The 23,353-nt window shown below is 26.7% G+C and overlaps 1 protein-coding gene across 1 annotated transcript; it reads right to left on the bottom strand.

Moving 5' to 3' along the window:
• Positions 1 to 441: 441 nt before the first annotated feature.
• Positions 442 to 12,962, bottom strand: LOC113556528 (facilitated trehalose transporter Tret1-like). The gene is made up of 8 exons (XM_026961533.1): positions 12,804 to 12,962; positions 6,205 to 6,379; positions 2,440 to 2,605; positions 2,145 to 2,347; positions 1,861 to 2,071; positions 1,427 to 1,680; positions 997 to 1,308; positions 442 to 894 (listed from the first exon to the last, which is right to left on the bottom strand). The coding sequence occupies exons 1-8, from the start codon at positions 12,818 to 12,820 to the stop codon at positions 550 to 552; spliced, it is 1,683 nt and encodes a 560-aa protein (XP_026817334.1). The 5' UTR covers positions 12,821 to 12,962; the 3' UTR covers positions 442 to 549.
• Positions 12,963 to 23,353: the final 10,391 nt, after the last annotated feature.

Consider the following 23,353-nt stretch of genomic DNA (forward strand, 5'->3'; position numbering starts at 1 on the left):
TTTAAAAGGTTGAAATCGGTTAAAATAAATTTTTATGTGTAATTTGTATATCTATATTCATATAATAATAACAATAGCAGTCGGCCGATAACGGGAGTACGGTACGGCTCGGTGGCCGGAAGGCTTCCAGCTACCTATGTAACCTGACTTTTTTTTGTGTGTATTTTATCGGCGTTTAGATATGAATTGTTCCGAGACATAAAACACCGACTAGCTCAATTATATAAATTATAAAATAATTTTTATTTCTTTAAAACACAACAATGTGTGTTGATTTAAGAATTTCATTTTGAGAAAGCAAAAACTACACACGGATAAAGCCGGGTAATTCAACTAGTATATTAGAATTAATCAAGTATCGGTATGTATTTGTTTATGTTTGATATACTTGATTAATCTAATTAGTAATTATAAGCCGAACAGCCAATCAAGATGACAAAGTTCATAAAAAATTAAATAATATATTAATCAAAAGCTATAATGTATAAAAAGAACTATTATTGTAATAGTTAAAAAATAATAATATATAGGTAAGAAATTATAACAATATTATATATGGGTTTCAGTATGATCTAGCTCTAAAGCAGGATTTGTTGCTGACCACATCTTTTTTTCTTTGATTTTATCACTTCTTTCAATTTTCATTACAAATGTTTTAGTTTTATCGGCAAAATGATTTTGTATGTCTTCTAAAGGAACACCTTCTGTTTCTGGCATCATGGTGTACAACACTAGGCATCCAATTAAACTTACTATGGCGTATAACAGAAATGTTCCCGATAAATTAATACAATCAAGTACCATGAAATATGACTTATTTGCAATAAAAGAAAATATGTAGGAACTAGAACCGCTGGCACCACTAGCTTGCCCACGAATATTCGGTGGATATACCTTGAAAAATTTCAGTTCAGTTAATTAAGTATTATCATTGTATTTTATCTTTTCACATCTTAAATATTTATAAAACTTATTATAATAATTGAGTTTAATTACCTCTCCAATTAACATCCATGGTAGAAGTCTAATAGAAACATGTGACATAAAAGCAGCTACATTCAAAAACACTAACGGTATCCAAGTAACGTTAAGAATTATTTCCGCGTTGTATTGTTTTATGAATACGTATGCTGACACCACGAAAAAACACAAAGATGATCCCAGCGTGGAAACTATTGCTAAAGGACGTTTACCAGTCCAATGAATTAATAATAGGCCTAGAATGCCTCCCATCAATTGTAAAATTCCAAGAACTAATGTTGATGTATAACCATTAATCGGTGACCCCAACGTTTCAAAAATTTGAACCTGTTTTTTACACAATTCATTGTTAAGAATAAGAATTTAGAATTTATTATTCTATAAATTTATTATATATTTTAATAAATAATAGATTATTTATTGATTATGTATTTTTGTAACTTACAGCATAAACTTGCAATGTGCTCGTCCCACCAAAACTTGCAAAAAAGAAACTAGCTGTTATGATGAAGTAAGGTAGTAAAAATGTTCGTCTCAAATAAAATGAATAAAATTTTTTGTTTTTCTTCATTCTGACTTTCTCTTCGTTTAATGCTATTGATTTTCTTAACATCGACATTTCATATTGTACTGCATCTGGTTGAACCCAACCACGTAGCCAACATAGAGACTTTTCGGCTTCGGAAATACGACCTTTGGCTAAATAAAATAAATACAGTTTACGTTATTAAAAGATAAACATTTATTTTTTTAATATTTATAATTATGTATATATATTAGTGAAATTTAAATCAAAGTAAATTGAAAATAATAAAGATTGGTACATTACTAAAATAATTTTTAATTTTATAAAAATGTATTTAATTTATTGTAACTTACTTATAAGCCAATGTGGACTTTCTGGTATAAATAATAATGAAATAAATGCTACTATGGGTATTATAGTATTGAAAAGTACAATTGTTCTCCAGTGTAAAAAGTTTCCTAAGATAAATTGGGATATGGATCCAAGTATGACTGTAGTCGATGACAGAGCAGCAAGTACACCTCGGATATGAGGTTCAGTAATTTCCGCAACGTAGGTTAACACCTGAAAATTAATTAGTGATATTATAGTCATTATTCTATAGTCTTCACGCTATTCTGAATAATTGTGTACTGACTGGAGCTTCTAGTAAACCACCACAAAGGCCACATAGAGCTAAAGCTAAATAGAGCTGAGTTACTGTTGAAGCATAATGAAATAACAACCAAGCTAGAATGAATGGTAATGTAAGTGCAATCATGCTGGGTTTGCGTCCAAAAGGTTGAGTAATAGTTCCAGATATCATACATCCAAGTGGAACACATATTAAATTGATGCTACCTAGAAACATATTTAAAAAAAATTATATTGAGATGCATATATTTCAAGAGCTTAAACGTACTAATACAAGTAATATAGGTCTCTATACTAACTGAACCACGATATTTGTTCTTTATTCAATTGAAGCAAATCATCATGTCTTGCACTAGTGATATTTGATACTGGATTAGAATATAATGCCGGAATAGCTATTGTTGGTAGTCCTAATGTCATTCCATATGTTAAAAGTAAACAGTTCTTAGCTGATACAGCTAATATCTAAAAATAAATATTAATTTTATAGGTAATTAAACATTATTGTACTATTAGATTTCAATTTGCTTATGGTTATGATGAGATTTATTCAAAAAAAGGTCTTACAGTGCTAACAGAAATATTTGTAAGCAAATGTAAATGATACCTACTTAAATTAAAAATTTAATAGTCGATAAAAAAGTATAAAATCAAAATTTATAAATTTTCCTATAGGATCGTAGCAATAGTGTTGACATAACACAAGTAATTATTTTTCATTGCCTATTTTTTGATTTGCTTTATAACAGTATCATAGGTTTTGCTCAATCATTTCCTAAAAATATAACAAATTTCTATACTATTATAAAATTCAGGGAGCAACTTGGGCTATACCCTATACACAATACAAATAAATAGGCTATAAATTAGACAAAACTATGAAATTTGTATTCAAATTTTAACTCTTTAAAAATCATTGTTAACTTTACTAAAGTATGATCAAAGTAATTTTTTACATCCCAAAATTTAAAATTTAATAAAAAAGCTAATAAGACATTTGGTGAATATTTTCAAGTATCTATTATTATCGTTATTATTTTTAAATAAAATAAAATATAAAAATTGTTGGACCCCTCCCCTCCACCGGAATTGTTTCGTGTTATATTATGTAGTAGTAAAATAATAATTTTAATCTCTGTTTTAATCAAAACACAATTTTTTTAGCTTAACCCCCCCCCCCCAAAAAAAAAAAAAATAAATAAATTTCTATGACGGCCTTGGCTGTCATAAACATTTAAATAAACTCGAAATGCTCATAAAAAAATGTAATTAGCTTTTAAGTACACATTTTTTCCATGTATAGACTGAAAAACTCATAAAGAACCTTGTATTTCAAAATTTTTATGAATTTTGTTAAAATTCTAAGTATAAACCCTTATAAAAAATATTGTGATTATATATAGACTTTCAATATTTTTTAATTGATTAATTAAAAAAAATCGAAATCTATTGAAAAAATGTTCTCATACCTTTATAAATAACTTAAAAACAGTCGAAATATTTTGAAAATTTTATCGTAAATAGAAAATAATTATAAAAACATTTTTTGAAAATTCAAGTATCTATAGTTATTCATTTTCAGAATACACCAAAAACCAAAATTTTTTTTGCTTTTATATTTGACATTATTTGACATTTTTAAAATATTAACGTACATATTTATCAATTTAAAGTAAAATTACTAAAGGTGTTTTCGTACCTAGTTATACGTTATCACCTTATCGGTAAATATTTCTGAAAAGTAAAAGATTATATAATAAAGCAAATTACACACATATTATTGAGTATGTATATTAATGTATATGATAAACAGATATTTAAAATTTTATAAAACAGTTTTTAATTTATTGTTTTAAATAGGTAATTTGGCAATTAGTAATTGTATTTAGGTGTTCTAAGAATACATTTATTTGAACACATAAAAATGTGTTCATTAATAACTAATAAGTTATTTTTCGATATTAAAAATTATTTTCAACTGAACTTTTACAATTTCAAGTTATTTATTATTTATTTATTTTTTTTTATAGTATTATTGGTAACTTTTTAATGTCATTACTGTAGGTTTTCAGTGTATCATTTTCTTAACTCATTTAATTACCGTCTTTGGAAACAGTAAAAATACTAAAAAATTAGATATATCAACCTATTATATTACTAAAAGTAAAATAAATGACTATTAGCTATAATGCTATATCAAAATAATATATCACAAAACATAGGTATTTATAGTGATCTAGATTATAGGTAGACTGGTAAACCATCTTCGCACAGAATCTTTTTTCTTATTTAATGATTTATCATTGAATTTAAATTTAACAAATTGATTAGAGTAACCTACCACAGTACCACATAAGAATGTACACCTATATCATACAGCAGTAGTTATCTACTTGTCCACTTTTTATTTTTAATTCGCTCAACTCTTAACTATACATTACTATTTAACTATTAGAATAGATATTTATACTTATCTTCTTATATTACATTCTACGATTTAAAAATGTTTAAAATATTATTTTTAGCAGTTTTTATTACGATAGTCACATACTAAATTCAAATACCTATATAAATTTACAGTAATGTTTATTGTCGAGTTGCTCGAGTTACTCATATAATTTGTTCATTATTTTATACCTATCTAATTTGACTTTTTATTATTTATTCTAAGAATTTAGGTGCCTACTACAATTTATTGATAGTTATTTAGTTTTTATATATTTTATTGACATTATCTACTTATTTAGTTTTAGAAATTTAAAAATATCTATACTTATTATTTATATATTGCTTCGTTTTAAATATGAAATAGGACTGTGGACAACTGGACATACAGATCATACATAACAAATTAACAAATATTGTTTTTGATTATATAAATAGAACGAATACTAGACGTTAATACCTCATATTACCTCTAGTCTCCAGTATAACTTTGTATATTATCTACTATTTTATTGTTAAAAAATAATAATTATTTATAAATTATAATATTTATGTAAGTACCGATAATTTAACAGTTATTAAATTAATTTAAAGTAATGATAATGATATTACGTTGTTTATTTATATTCACTTTTATTATTAACAATTTAAAACAGTATAATATTATTATATACTTTATACACCTATAATACTTATAGTTATTTTGTAAATATTACATTAAACAATAAATTACAATGCCCAAGGTTTTATATAGTAGAAATTCCGCAAAATGAATCTTCAATAACATGATTCTATTGTATTATTTAAATACAGGATGAGTCTACGACCTTCAATTTGCATCATATCTAATTATAATTTATCAAAATAATTTGAATTAAGTTTATTTTATTACTTATTACTTACACGATTTTGCAGAATTAAAATGCTTATAAAAAATTATTATATTATTTATTTATCAACATTGAAAAAATTCTATAACTTTGAACGCTTTTATATATTTTGAAATTTTAAATATGTACAAAATATAAATTTATAATAATTTAAGTACCTACCTAATATAGTGGAATATTTCAAGTTTCAACTAGATTAATATATTTTAAATTACAACAACATACTCGTATCAAAATTATTTTTGAAGATAAATTGTTATTGATATACGGATTCAATTTCTTCATAATTTGCATGTACCTACTTCAAATACTCATAAAAAATTGATATAGCTTTATGCAAAATTATATTATTTTAATTTTAGTAAGGATGACTTATAAAAAATCTTAAACTTAACTTTCGGACTTTATAAATAAGCAAAAAATTTTTATCGACATTTAAAATATATATATATATGTACCTATTTATAAAAATAATCTAAATATTATAATTGTTTATTAATATTAATCCAGTCACTATTTGTATTATTATAATAACTATAATTAGTTTATACAGAAGTATAATTTTTTGAATGACAATAATAATAAAATTATACACGCCTTTGAATTTTTTAACAATGATTAATCTGTAAAATGTAATATTAAACACTATATAAATATAATAATAGTATTCGTTTGAAAATCGAACCACTGACAATATTGATAATAAACCCATATAAATAATAAACCAACCTGTGGTAAAGCATTTTTGAATGTTTTCTTCGATTTAGTTCTAAAGACATTAATGTCGTTATTATTATTGTTATTCTGATTTGTAGGTTCTTTAATTGGAGCAATACGGCAGTCAGCGGATTGAGTAGAACAATCGTCTGCCAAATCACTTATTAATACTGGCTCGGTTCTGTCTCTAAAAACAAATAAAAGATGTACCTAATTCATTATAACATATTAATAATATAATTAATACTAATATACTATACCACAAACCTACCATTAATAATAATAATACAAATTATTTTATTTAATCGTGTAACTTTTTTTCATATTTATTAAAATATATAAATAATATATGTTAAATATTTAATTAATTGATTATTGGTAGATATTATAAAAGACTTTACACTCGCATGTATTGCATTTGTCTTCCTAACGTAGTATATCATAGAAAATTTACGTTCAGCAGAACATATTTTGTTATGCTAGCTTTAATATTGGAGTCAATTTACCTATTATCAAACTTAAAGGTAAGAATATTATCCAGGGCATATTATATGCTTTTATGAATATTATTATCATTTTAAAGTGAGTTATGAACATTTTATAGTTATAATATTTTACATATATCAATAAAAGCATATAAAATATCCCGGATAATATTCTTACCTTTAAGTTTGATAATAGGTAGATTGACCAATATTAAAGCTAACAACATGAAATGTGTTATGCTGAACGCAAATTTTCTATGATATACGTTAATAAGACAGAGACAACATATATGTGTATAATATCCTCTATAATATAGGTATCATTTTCATATTTTTACAAACTCAGAAAGAAATTTAATCCTATACTTTCTCTTAAGTAATCACTATAAAATATAGGTACTATAAGCACATAATATTATACTTTCAATCACGAATAGAAATGCTAATTATAAGTACCTATTATATTAAATTAATTTTTGCTCAATTTATTTTACCTCATACCTTTTAGAATATTTGCTGAAAGACTTTAAACATTCATCTTAAATTTGAGGCTTAAAAACTATTACATGAAATATCTATGCATATTGGATGTATGACGTGTGTAAAGTTAAAAGCCATGGTTTTTACAATATTATATTAAACGATAATATCAATTATGTATATAATTATATTTGTTTAACTACAACTACTTCCAATACTGAATAATAATAATTAATAATAAAATTAGTGTAAAACAGTAAAAAAATTCTTAAAACTTCAAAAAATGATCTAAAGAATATACTTAAAAAATAATAGATACATAGGTTTGTATGTTGTTGTAACATATTTTAAGTAAGAAATGTATCATATATGATATTTTTTAAAGATACAACAGTTATCAGCATTCGGGCTTTATAATATCTAGTAACGATATTTAGCTAACTTTTAAAGTGTACTATTAATAACTTTAAAAGCTATTACGCTGAAGTATTAAAATTATAACTAGTTAAATATTTATATTATTATTAGGTATTACATTTTATAAATTAGTACATATTAATATATTATACAAATAATAAAATGCATAACTCATATTCATCGCTTTTTATTTAACTCACAATTATTTTTCTGGTGTACACTGTACAGTATAGCCTAATTATTTAAGTCCTCAATGATCTATGATAAATTACTAATTGAATTATTGAATAGCTTATTAAAAAAATATTATTTATTAATTATTTGGTAGATTAGGTGTAAACCTTAAAATTAATTTAAAAACTGTAATTGCGGTTAATATTCATAATTATTCTGAAAAGTGTCTACCTATTATACGTATACCTACTACTTATCTACTATCCTTATTATTATATTTATAGCTATCTTGTCGTCTCACCATCGTTCATGTTAAGTTAAATCATTTTTTAAATCATTAACAATAAGACGCAATGATTGAAATGATGGTACTTATATTACTTTAGAAATTTTATTTTGTTCGTGGAAAATGATTATCATGCAGATTATGTTTTTGTATGAGAGGTGTTAAGGTCAATGTAGGGCGAGTCTAAAATTGTGCACGTCATACCAATATGTACAACGGCAACGCCTGTCATTTGTTGTACTTCGATAGGATCAAATTAAAAATGATTCTATTAGAAAGCTAAGACAAACCTGTTGTGTGAGAAATAGACTTATAACAACCCGTAATTTTAAGTTTTAAATCATAATGTATAATTAAAGTATCCCATTCCAGTTTCAAACTCGTTAGGTTGCACATAGTATCAAGTGTGCATTTGTATCAATAATAACTTTAATAATTTAGAAATATAATGCATAAATTATATTACAATATTATATCATTATCAACTGAATAGTGTTAATCTATAGTGTGATTTACCCATACTAGACACTCTTAACATTTTTGATTCATAATTACACGCTTAGAATGCTAACTTGGAACGAATTTTAAACAATCTTAATAGTACCTATGTATATTGTATATAATATATTACAACTGCCAGAGAAACTATTTAGTCAACACAGTTAAAGTTGACATGCAAATAACTATTTTCTATTTAATTATGCAAAGTATAGTCATATAGACTTCATGGAAATATGAAAATGAAAGTTACACAAATAGTATAGGTTATGAATAAAATATGTTAATGTTTCGGGGTTTAACTATTATAATAAATATTTTACTATAGATACAATATAAACAATTATACGAACTGTTCAAAAAAAAAATGTATTAAATCGCTATGAATACTTGTGAAGTTGAAACCTTTTTTTATGAAAACTAACATTTAAAAATAGGAATTATTTGTAAATTATCTGATAATTGTACTTACCTAACCACGGAAAGCAGGAAATTGACCCGTAAAAATATCTCAATTAGTTTATGTAATTAATTAACTATAAAGATTCGACAAAAAAAAATTATTTTGTCTGAGCCTCATTTATTTATTATTTTAATTTTCCGAACTCTAAAAGAAATTACTTGCCAACCCCTGCTTTAAATCATTAAAAGACTAACGTTGACGATAAAAAAAAATTATTTTTTTATGGAAAATCAAAAATGCTGGGCACACAATTTTAGTGTATTTGTTGGTACAGGAAATCATAATAAAAATGACAACAAGAGACTATTGAAGTATTAGTGAGACTAAGATTGTATTGACCCAATAATTAATCACAGATAACAATAATGGCACAAATGCGGATAAACATTGTAGAGGGAGAACTTCAATTCATAATATAGATATAATTTATAACTAAGAGTATAGGGTTACCAATAGAATAACGACAGTATTGACTAGATATTAATTATGATAGTATATCTATCTGTATTATTTAACAAAAAAGCTTATATGTTTATTAAGATTTTAGGGACCTTTCCGAGCTTTCGAAATTGTAAACATAAAGTATGTATAAAAAAAAGGTCATGGGAGATTCATCCACCATAACCCCCTTTGTGTCTACACTCATGCAACTCCCTCGCACTATTTTAGCCATTAGATATCAAATTCGTGTTGGTAAATTAATTTATAAATATTGCATATTATTACAATATGCAATCAGTATTTTTATAAACATCGTTATTTATTTTAATGCCTATTCAAAATAATGTCTTGATTGATAATAAATTGTACGTTTGTTCAACAGTATAATTCCGAAGTTCAATAGGTATATTTAATACTAATAGTTATATTTATAGCATCTATTATCTATATCGTTCGAAGAAACATGGTCCTCTAAGAGTCTAAAACAAAAAATCGATAGTGATTAGTGATGATAACTAATTATGACAATTAGGTAACAATAATCAATAGATAAAGTAAATATAACTGGATATTCAAAAACGTATATTCAATAGCAACTATATTCATACATACATGGTCCATTAAGTCACCGAAGATGATGTCACGGGTCACAGTGGTGGTCAAATGATTTTGTCATGGGGAGAGATATGGCTGATTTTTTAATATGTGCTACTATTAATCATTAAAATATAATTTATGGTTATGCCTAATATCAATTTTTTAAATTAAGGTAAATTGGTACTTTATTTATAACAATGTAATATTAACAATATTTGTATCCAATACTTCATTGGAGGTTATATTTATAATCCTACGGTGAACAGCCATAGTGGACAAACCATTGAGACGATATGAATAAAACATTTTACACTAATTAGGTTAACAAATATCGGCAAGTCCACAACTTAATTTTCTGTAATGATCTTAGTGATCATACTATATTTTTCATCCGAGTCTGAGTGTTTAGTGGTAGAGCAAGTAAAATAGGTGGTAATTTTTCTTTTATTAGACATTATAAATTTATAAAATAGACTACAGACAATATATATTACAATTTACAGCAGACAGTTTAAATATGTATTATGCGCGACACAGTATGACTGTACGAGTACGAAGTGACGTAGTGACGAGTACGAAAACCAAAACACTGAGGTCTGTGTAACAAAATATTGTGACAAATGTAATAATAATCAATAAAATTGGCCGACTATAATGATATAGCTACGTATTATTGTATTAAGAGGACGTTCTACCCGCATGTGTTGTCTCCATCTTATTGATGTAAATCATAGCAAATGTATCGGTCAAGAGAGGAGTGAGTTATAATTGAATATTCACGATCACCAAGCTGGGTAGATAATTTCCGTATATTTTGTATAAGCAACTAATTACTAAATATTAAGTATAACAGCCTTGTTCCTAAAATGAGTCTAGAATCTAGATAATAATAATAATATACGCTCATAAGCGTTATTTTGAGAAAAAATGAAAAAAAAAATGTAATAAATTAACTTTATGGTACAATAAACATAAATGAAATTGTTATAAATATTAAAGAAAAAAAGTCATGGGGGATCTATCCCCCCCTCACCCCCCCCCCTCGTTTGACCGCCACTGTCATGGGATAGGACCTAAGTATATTGAAAAGTATATCAAATGACAAAATACAATAATATATTAATAATAAATTATACAATAATACAGACAGTATAAATACAAAAATTAATATAGGATATAATTTTGATGTTTACTAAAAATCTGTGTTCAATTCTATGTTTAAATTTAAAATGCTATCTAAATGTGATATCTGGATAAGTATAATAATAAACTGTCACTTATTGAAATTAAAAATATAATTACAAATAACGTTCGCACTCTTCAAATGAAATTTAATGAGTTCCAGGATTTAATTGAATATTGTATATTATAAAAAGGAAATTCAAGTAAATCATAATTATTAATTTCAATATAATAATTATTTTTAACACTTTATTAACTTATTTTGTGAGATGGCTATCTCAATATTGTACGATGTAAAAACTCAATATTACCAAGTGGCAAGTGACATAAAAATGTATTAATTTAATGGTTCACTAAAATGTAATGAGTCAATTATAAACCAAGTTTAAGGTATCATTATATATATATACAAGATTTATTTTACATTCAATCTTAATAGTTAAAATATTAAATTAAAATTGACAAAGTTATAAGGCAGATTAAATGGAATATTATAATTAATGACATTTCATTTATTTTGTGCTTTTAACATTAATTTGAAAAATATAAACTATAATAAGTCATAAGCATTATTAATATACCTAAAAATATTTTTTAAGTTTTTTGCATTTCACAATACTTCAATATTTAATCAAGCTTTAAATCCCCGAAGTAATAAATATATTTTAAAGATCAAGTTATGATACTCAATTATTAATCAAAACTATACATTTTTAATTGATATACCTATAATTAATTAAATTTGTTCGAAATTCAATTTTTATACATCGAAACTCTTAGAAGTATGAAATTAAAAACGTATTTCATAATTTAAAAAAGTAAAAAGTAATAATGATAAAATAGTAAAAAAATATTCTGTAGAATAGAAGAATAATTTAAAATTATATATCAAAAAAATATTTTTATAAATATTAAACAATAATAATTTTTAAGATAATATGTTCATTTTTATTTTTTTTAGTTAATTATTTTGTTTATTTTTAAAATAGTCATTCTATATACGTTATAACTTATAGTGCATAATTTAATAACATTTAAATAAAAAATAATACCTTAGTAAAAATACGTTTGAATGTAATATTGTTAGTATATAGAACATAAAATTCATATTAAATTACAGGTGAAGTTGTGATATTATATTCATTATTTTGATTGATTATACAGAGATATAGTTGTTAACAATATACAAAGATACATAACTTACTATTAATACACGTATAAGCAAAGTAGATAAAGACAATATTTAATATTAAGTAATTCAACTATTACTATATTATTAATTAAAAATAATATATTATTTTTATGTATTCATAAAAATATTTACGATTTTATATAAATTATAAGTTTATAACATATACATGAAATATTTAATAATTCGAATAATAATATGTATATTAAATAAATATATTGCATTTGAATTTGATAATGTATATATATATATAGATATTTTATGTGTATACGATTAGCCTCTATAGTTAAAATTTTTAAATATATTATAAATACATTTTACCTTTTGTTATAAATACATTATATATAAATAATTATATATATTTTACTTAAGAATTTGAAAAATATATTATATACGTACCTAGTATCCTGGTTCATGTTTCTCAAGTTCGTCCCATTAAAATTATAAATATAAAAATTAATACTAAAAAAATATCAGAATCATTTACACAACTGCACTGAAAATGTTGACGGCGTATACTGACCATATGCGATACCAACCTGGTACTTCTAGATTATTTAGTATAGCCTACCTACTACCTAGTACACCTACCAACTACAGCTTTCTATTATCAGTCTCTGTTTAGTTTAAAAAAAAACTTGAATAACTGTAAAACAATATTGGCAAGACTCGTAGGCAACATAATAGTACAGAGTGTGTGCCTACAACTAATGTTAACGTTAACTAGTTGTACTGTACAATGTACATATTCTTAAGTTAAAAACAATGGCATAATCTGATGATGTACCTAATTGTAAAGGTAAACATTAATATTATAATAATTTATAAATAAACTATTATTTACAATTTTCGTTAGTCAAACTAAATGAATAAAAATTATTAAATAAATTCATAATCAAATTAAAAACCAGAATACAGTAATAAAATTTATAATGAAACATTTTAATGAAAAATTATGTAAAATAATAAATTAGGTACTAGTTTAAACATTATACAGTAACAGACAGGGATAATAATTTGTGTTATTAGGAACAAAATTCTAGTCTTAAAATAAAAAAAAGCCTTGTCTAAAAATTCACAACTATTTATCGATTACTTACTTACATTATATTTATTAAATTGTTTTAAATTATCATATTAATTAATAAACAGTTATGTTAACCTATCATACACATTTACTGTTGACGAATCTTTGATTGGGTTATCGGTTAATTCATATGTTTGTACATTTTTTAAGATTTTTACATGATAAAAAAATTTGCATGCAGCTATACAATTTCATAATTTAATTATTTTTTTAGTAGACATTAAATCGAGTTATCCACTTAAATAATTCGAAAATATTATTAATATTTAAAATAAAAAGGATTAATCAAAAGGAAATTCAGAAGATAATTTAAAATGATTACTTTACACTATGGCTTATATAGATTATACCTACCTATAATAATAATATGTATATTTTTATTTCAAGAATTTATTTAAAAAATTAAAAATGTATTAATATTTACTGTGAAATAACTATGTATAACATTAGATTCTGAACGATAAATTGATGGATGTATTCATTTTACAATGATATGTATGAGTTTTTGTGTCTATAAATATACGAGAAAAGTAGTTGAAAAAAGGCTTCGAATTTTAAGGATAAATAGGATCTTTTGAGAGGTATAAAGTAAAAATGCATAAAATTTTTAAAAATGATCAAGACAAACAAACAAAAAATTAAAGAGAAACAGGAATTAGTTATATTGTCAAAGTAAATATTATTTTTTTGGTGTAACTTAAAAATAAATAGATGATGTAAATACTTGATTTTCAGCATTTTATAAACATAATAAGATTTTTAAAACATTTCGATTCTTTTTAAGCTATTTATAGACATAAAAAAACTGTTGATATTTCTTTTAGTTTTTATTTAAACTATTTTCGATAAAAAAAAAATGTGCCATGATATTGCCAATAGAACGGTATTAAGGGTTTATGGTACATGTATCTCAAAATTAGCCAAACTATTTTGAAAAAGTCATTGTACATAGAAAATAACAATATAACTATGAATCAATGAAAAGTTTCAAAACCTTGTGATTAATATATTTTGATTAAAAATTACAACTCAATACCTAAAATTGGTTTGATTAAAAATTGTCATTTATCAATTAAATAGGTATCTAATTTTGAAATAAAATAAAATTCCGCCTTTATATTATTGATATTATTGGAATACTGTAATAAGAACTTTGTAAAAAGAGTTTTAACTTTAAGGATTAAAATCGACAATCAAAAATATTTTTAAAATAAATAATTTAAAAATGTTCGTGATATCTAGACAATTTTTAAAAGCATATTATAAACAGTATAAAGAAAAATGTATGCATATGTATTTTTGTTATTTTTAAATTGCTTTAAATGTAGTGTTTAGAAGTAACTTTTTAGGATTTTTTTATTATATTAATGTGTTTTTAACCTTATAGTATACATTTTATCGACTTATTTTATACAAAAAAAAAAAAACTGAAAAACCCAAAATATATAGAAGAAAACGTTTTTATAAATATTTAGTAAAAATTGCAAGGCTATATATAATAGTATTTATTTTTTGATAAAAACTTTTGACCCCTCTCACTAAAGTACCACTAACTATATTTAATATTTAAATTTTAAACCAGAAACCAATATCTACCCTCAACTCTCAAGGTTAAAGATTGAAATATTTTCACTGATCCTAATGGTCACGTCAAACACAAAAATATGGCTTATAATCTAAAATTTACGAAACTTAAATTAACTGAGAACAATTTTAATAGATAAATGAAACTCATTTTATGTACCTATTAGTGTAATACTGTATTTATTGTATGTAAAGGTACTTTTAATTTGTAACGAAAACTTATATCAGTATTCATTATTCAGTATAGTTACTCTCCGTATGAGTGTTTAACTTTTGCCAGGTACCTTAGTTTTAATGGAACCGCCAATAGCTGATGTACATATAAGTGTAATACCTTACATTATATATTGAAATGTATTTATGTATACATGCGTAATACATATTGTATTGTATATATATACATTATATATTGTTCAAAATAATTTTATAATATTATAAAATAGACAAAAATTATTAAAACTTGATTAGAAATTCATTACAGATTTGAATTTAACGATTGAAAACCATCATGCGTTTGAATCGACTTTTATAAAATAACGATTAAATAATATTTAATAATAATATATTTTATAAAGCGTAAGCGTAAATAGGTTTTTGACTAGACATACTGTCATACTGCATTAGGATTTAGGATTTAGGACATAATAAGCTGTATGGTAAAATACTATACAATTTAATTATTTAACAATACGCCAATACAAATACTGTATACGTTACATTAGGTTAATGAAACTTAATACAATGTTTATTAGTACCTATTACTATTTAGTATTGTAAATCTATAGATAAAAACCTATAGGTTTCTTTAAATGTGTATAGCTAATAGCTATTATGGGTTATTTGACTCTAGAAGTTGAGTGTGAGTGACATTATGTAAGTACCTATATCAACATAATATACCTGTAATGGACATAACACAGAATATAACTATAAAGGTCAGTCATTCCTTTTAAAAAGTATTGAAGACAATTCATAAAGTGCTATGAAAACAATAGATAGCAATAATGTAGCATGTTTTACTATAAGCAGTATTGAATAAATTAATATATATTTACTTAGTACATATACGTAGATTTAAATGTCTATTTATGCATTATGCATGATTTAATATATATACTATTTATATAATAAATAATGGTTTACCCATTCTTTATTATGTTTTTTTTTTTTTTTTTGACACACCTAATAAGATTTTTGGGAACCTCTAATTAATTATAAGTTATAACTTATGTTTGTATGTGTAAAACTGTATTTACAGTAGATAAGTACCAACATACTTACATACCTATATAGTATATAATATATTGGTTGTGGATCATAATTAATAAATTATAATATATAGATAATAGATCATAATATAGCCTATAGGTAAATCACATATACATAAAACAGCCTAGGTTATTAATGTACAAATAATATAACTAGATCACTAGAGATATACCTTTATAGCGCCTTATTATAACTATGAAAGCAATGGACCTTATTATACTATAGTCTATACACTATACTCTATAGTGTAAACTTACTTATACTATATAACAGGGATGGTCAACTTAAATAGACTTGTGATCGACCTCTAAGTTTTTCTAGGTTGTTGCGATCAACCAAAATAAAAAAAAAGTTATCAATAAATAAAAAATATATTATATGTACATGCGTGATACGTGTTATACTTTTTTTATTCGATATCAGTGTATAATCTCTTTTTCATAGTTATTTATTGCCTTTTTCTAAATCTAAGTTTCATATTCGTAAGCTTGTCGCGATCGACCGGTTCGCCACTCCTGTCATTATATAGAATAAAATTAGGTTGCATGAGTTAATTTTATCAAATAAAATATTTTGATTAAATAAATAACACCAACAATATATATATATACACAGGTTAAATATATATTTAGTTTAAAATAATGTTAATGTAGGCCGTTGTGCAACAATATATCTAAATGTTGGGTGGGTGGCTAAAGGTTACCACCACACCTTCAGTTTGAGCTAATGCTGGGTGGCAAGTAGTTTAAGAACAGTTTAAGTAGTATGAAAAATATATGAAGGTTTATGTAACCATTTTTCAAGTGCATCATCAAATAGAGATAGTATAACAAGAGCCAAGTACAGTGGATTAAGAAAAAGGTTAGTAGTAGTACTGAATTCTTGGTTTGTCTTCGTTACGACGCCGTTCATGGCACACGTCTTTAAAATTTAGTCTATCCAGACGTATTATGCTCCGTCTTCTGTTGGACAAATATTTTGAATTTTATACCATTGAATGCGCAACGAAAAAAGTCATCAGTTTTCAACTCTTACACAGTGAATCCAAATTTGAATCCAAACTACACTCCAAAAAAGTGGTAATTATAATTGCTAATAATTGTCATAGCCTCATCTACGCACTCCGACCAGCCGGCGCAATGCCGCGCTAGTCGTTAAAGGATGCTATCTCGAAACGATAACGCATCACGCGCAATGAAACCCCGAGGGCAGTCTAATCTTTCTATTAAAACAAAAATAAATAAAGATAAATCACCAATCGGTAATCAGAATACTTCACACTCTGAACGTATACAGAGTGTTTCAAGTGATGTTATTACCTCCTCAGTATAAATAGATGGAAACAATTTCGTATTTCCAAATAATAAACACAAGAAAAATAAACCAATGTTTATTACAGCTAATCGTTACTCTCCACTTTCCACGGAGGATAATATCCTTGAGTCATCTGATATTCACACAGACAACATTACAAATATTTATGCAGATCAACCTGCTAAAATAAAGTTACCTCCACCAATATTTGTTCGCGGAATTCTAGATTTTGTCGGATTTCGTAATCAACTTATTGATTTGATCGGTTCTGAAAACTTTATATTTAAATCATCCACAAACAATTTAAAAGTTCAAACTACTCAACCTGAATTCTATCGGAAAATAATTCATTTTCTTAAAAAAAAATAATGCTCAGTACCATGCCTACCAACCGTTTGAAGATAAACCGTTCAGAGTTGTAGTCCGTAACCTACACCCGTCAACACTGACAGTTGAGATAGGGATTGCTATAGAAGAAATTGGCTTCTCGGTGCGACAAGTCACTAACGTTATTCAAAAAGCCACAAAAAACAATCTTCCAATGTTTTTTGTCGATCTTGAGCCAGCAGCTATCAACATTGACATATTCAGTGTGACTTCGCTACTTCACACTAAAATAAAAATCGAAGAACCGCATAAGCGAAGAGACATATTACAATGTCATAAGTGTCAAGACTATGGTCATTCAAAAAAATATTGTTCCTACTCGCCAAGATGTGTTTGCTGCGGAGAAGAACACCCTTCCATCCATTGCACCAAAACCAGGGACTTGCCAGCTAAGTGTGCGCTTTGCAAGGGGGACCATCCCGCGAATTACAAAGGTGGTCAAACATACAAAAGTCTCCAACAGCTTCGTAAACCCACCTCAAAAAAAAAATAGTAATTATACAAATAATGATGTAGTAAATAATGTTAATTATATAAATAACACTGATGTTGAAGCCACTCATCAGCATACTTCCACCACTAATATACCTCCAAACTCTTCCAAATCATATGCGCAGGCTGCCTCTCCAAACTCTTCCCTTCCCAAGCACCAAATAATTCTATATATGAAAGTACACTCTTTAATTTCCTCAATGAATTCAAATCGCTTATAAACCCATTACTCTCTATCCTCACTACACTTCTCGACTGTCTCTTTAAGCAAAATGCCAACTAATTCATTCACATCTCAATCCTTAGCCATCCTTATGTAGAATGCTAACGGCTTATTCAATCACAGAAACGAACACATTACAGTACTAAATGAAAAAAGAATAGATCTGGCTCTAATTTCTGAAACACATTTTACAACGCACTCTAAATTCTCAATACCCGATTACAACATAATTACCTCAAACCACCCGGACAACACCGCTCATGCTGGTGCCACGATTATCATTAAATATTCACCCTTATACGCCCCCTGTCCCAGCATACAAGAAAACTACTTACAATTAGCAATTTTAACTATTAAACTAAATCATATACCTGTTACTATCGCAGCAACGTACTTTCCACCCAAATATAAAATAACACAAATAAAATACGAACACTTTTTCAAGTCATTGGGTCACTATTTCATAGTAGGAGGGGACTTGAATGCCAAAAACCAATTCTGGGGCTGCCACACAACTAATCCTAAAGGACGCACCCTACTTCAGCTAGCTAACTTAAAAAAATATTCTATACTAGCTCCCCCAGATCCAACCTATTGGACTACGTCAATAAGCAAGCGCCCTGATATACTAGACATATTTGTAACTTTTATCCCTAACAGTTTTCATAATATTATTAAAAATTTACTCAAACCATGCTCTGACCATAGTTCAGTTCTTCTATCCTTAGATGTTCAACCCTCCCCCCTGCCCCGTCATGCAAGCTTAACGAATGGCTCCATAGATTGGGAAAAATTCCGCGAGATCATTGAACAAAAAGTAGAACTAAAAACTCGTCTTAAGCACTCAAGTGACATAGAAGATGCTGTCCAAAATTTTACTGAAACAATCCAATCAGCTGCTTGGGGCTCAACTATTAAAACCTCTCCTAGAAGCCAAAACTCCTTTCCAATTCTCATCTACATTCGAGAGCTAATAGCAAAAAAAAGACGTGTAAGAGCGATCTGGCAACGCACTAGACTTCCATCCGATAAAAATATATTTAATAATCTTGCATCTTCATTAAAACGAATTCTAAAACAACTCAGAAACGATAATTTTAGCTCTTGGGTTTCCTCAATCTTAAGGCTTCCTACTTTCCTCTACAATGGAAAACTTCTATTATAATCTTAATCTTAAAACCAGGTAAACCACCCGAAATCTCTTTTTCCTATCGTCCAATAAGTCTTCTGCCTCTTTTCTCAAAATTATGTGAAAAACTAGTATTGAAACGTATCTCTCCTTACTTAAATGACGTATCAACAATCCCACAAACCCAATTTGGCTTTCGCAAGGGCCACTCGACTATCTACCAAATACATCGCTTGACAGACTCAATAGCAAACTCTCTGGAAAAAAAAGAATATTGCTCAGCCGTCCTCCTCGTCGTGGCCCAAGCATTTGACAAGGTTTGGCATCCTGGCCTTCTATACGAATTGAAAAACATTTTACCCCTCCTTACTACTTATTCTTTAAATCATACATCGAAGACCGCTACTTCACAACAAAGGTAGGGTTTGAAATTTCGGCTTTAGCCCCAATAGCAGCAGGAGTCCCTCAAGGTGCCATTTCATCTCCTATCCTGTTCAATCTATACTCGGCTGACCAACCCACGATCCACCACACTTCTGTTGCAGATTTTACTGACGACAAAATAATTTATTCCTCACATGTAAATCCAATAATTGTTGGTTATAATTTACAACCTCATTTAGACCGCATGTCGTCCTGATACAAAATATGGAAAATAAAAATCAACCACACAAAATCGTCTCATATAACCTTTACCTTAAAACAAGGAATTATACCACCTATCACTTTAAATGATCACATCATTCCTAAAGCTACTAGCTCTCGCTATTTAAGCTTAATACTAGACCAACGTCTAACTTGGGCCCACCATATTAAAATTAAACGGATTCTCTTAAACGCCAAACGGAAATCTCTCTCCTACTTAATCGGTAAACACTCTCAACTGAACATAAAATCAAAACTACTCATTTATAAAACTCTATTGATTCCCATCTGGACATACGGCATCCAGCTATGGGGGGCTGCCAAGAAATCAAATACAAACAAAATTCAAAGCTACCAATCCACAACTCTTTGCATAATTACAAATTCTCCGTTCTATGTTTCAAACCACACCCTTCACACGGACTTAAGAATTAACACAGTAGAGGAAACAGCAAAACTATTTTATAAACGATTTCGTTCACGACTAACCAATCACCCAAATCATCTAATATCAGCACTGAATTCTGACCCCATTCCTGGAAATCCTACTCGCAGACTAAAAAGAAGATGGTGTCGCAATCTCAGCCATAATTAAAAAAATTATAAATTAAACAAAATTCTTCTATAAAGTGTCGCTATTGGGTGGCTTCTTTTTTCACGTGTCGCATGCCAAATTGTTATATATATCAGCATACATGCTTATTGTAAATTTAATTACAGATTGTTTGTTTTAAAATAAAGTTAAAAAAAAAAAAGATCTTGGTTTAATGGTGTGATTGTCTTAATTCTTAATAAACTATCAGTTTTGTCAAACATACTCCAAAAGCGTTCTTTAACTTTAATTTAAGCTCAGCAACACATAATATAATTAATAATATTAGGTTAAGTATGTATTGGACTTTTTTTTTATTTCGGCCGAAAAGAGAGTACATTTTTGATCGAAAACGGCTATGCCTGTCTATACTATCAGTAAGTATGTAATTTAACTTTGAAATTTTCCCATTTTGCTAAGTATTGATAAGTTTTGTTTATTATCCAAGAGCCTAGCTTTCAAGTTATTGACAAGACTGGTTAGAAATTGATTATGATTTATGTTTATTAGTTTAGAATTTTTTTCTAATTTAATGTTTTTAAAAATCATGTTATTTGTAGCATTTGTAACATCTTGAATCATCGTGGACACCTCATCTGATTCCTATAGATACAAATTATATCCGTTACGCGTGCCGGACTTGAAAGTTTTATATAAATTTGTGTTCGACTGAAGTATCCGAATAAAACCGACAAACACTAATCATAATATTATATCGCAGTATAATATAGCTTCGCGTAAAGATGCGTCAATTGAATATCGTGGTTACGTGGTGCAGGCGCACTTTTTCAATTTTGCGTGCCATAGACGCTTGTATAAATCGGCGAAAGAATGAGCGATCGCGGTCTGCAGCGGTAGCCAGTTTAGAATAGAACGATATCCTTCACTGACGATGTTATTATTACCTAGTTATATTGCTTATATAAAAAAATACGAGACATTAGTAGTGTAAAAAGTTAGGGACCCAAAAACGAAATGGACGATATGGGTGATGGTTGATTTATAAACAATATCATATAATATGGTGAATTATAATAGATCTTCCTTAATTTGAATTATTATTTTATATTCAGGGGTGGATTCAGACCAAGATAACAAGGGAGGGCGATTTTTAAATGACACACATTAATTTTGATAAAGTATTTATTTAGGTACATACATATGTTACTTTCCACAATCTCGTACAGAACAAAATAAATATTTTTTATAGTAGATAATAGTAATAAAAAAATATATCACTATAATTTTGTTACACTTGAAGTATAATTATGTCAAAAACTAAAATCAAGGACTTAAACTATTTTTTTTTTGAGAGAGAGAACGGGGGGGAGGACGATCGCCCCAATCGCCCCCTTCTGGATCCACCACTGCATATTCTACGGTAGTATTATATATATTATATGCGTTTTAAAATGGAGAGATAAAACAAAAAAAAAAAAATAATCACAAAATATTCAAACATCTACTAAATATATGTACCTATTAGGTTGGTAAATTAAAAATTGTCGATAATTTTTTTAAATTATAAAACACTGAAATGAAACAAACAACAACTACGACGCACAAACATACGCGTCGTCATAATATTATATATAGTACCGTTACAAATCAATCGAGCGGGAATATAGTCAACATACGAACGCGTATAATAATATTACATATTTATATTCAATTGACTTTGGTGCCTCTAGCAGTCATATTTTAATATACAATACACATATAAAAATTACATTTATTTTACTGGTCTTAAATATTATATAATATTATTTTTTCTCACAATTAATTTCGGGTGTAACAAATCGTATTATTAGTCACCGTAAAAACTATATAGCGCTAGTTTATAATCATATAAAAATATGTTCAATTATTGAAAACAATACATTTTTTTATTGTAAAAATGTATCTATAATATGTATAACAATTGAAAAGAGTAAAGTATTAAATTAAAAATAAAAAAAAACGTAAAAAAGCACCTAAAAGTATATTATATAACAAGTATACTTATATAGTACAAATCGAAATCCTTGTTTTAAAGTAGTATCTACATGCTGGCCGATTTTAGATTAATAAACGTAGGTAATACTCGCTGGCTAGTTATACAAACGGCGCTATTTTTGTCGTCTGGGAGATTTTCGAAATTTTCGGCGACGAAGTCGGAAGATATATCTTCGAGTTCAATATTATTCCGAACAATCTCACTGTATAGCTTATTGCCATAATTCATATA

Source organism: Rhopalosiphum maidis, chromosome 1 (genome assembly GCF_003676215.2).
Source record: "Rhopalosiphum maidis isolate BTI-1 chromosome 1, ASM367621v3, whole genome shotgun sequence".
NCBI lineage: Eukaryota > Metazoa > Arthropoda > Insecta > Hemiptera > Aphididae > Rhopalosiphum > Rhopalosiphum maidis.

Excerpts from the sequence above, each read along its gene's own strand:
- LOC113556528 (XM_026961533.1), bottom strand. Across the intron at positions 1,309-1,426 it reads GCACATTGCAAGTTTATGCT|GTTCAAATTTTTGAAACGTT; the intron begins GTAAGTTACAAA and ends TGTAAAAAACAG. Across the intron at positions 895-996 it reads CATGGATGTTAATTGGAGAG|GTATATCCACCGAATATTCG; the intron begins GTAATTAAACTC and ends AAATTTTTCAAG.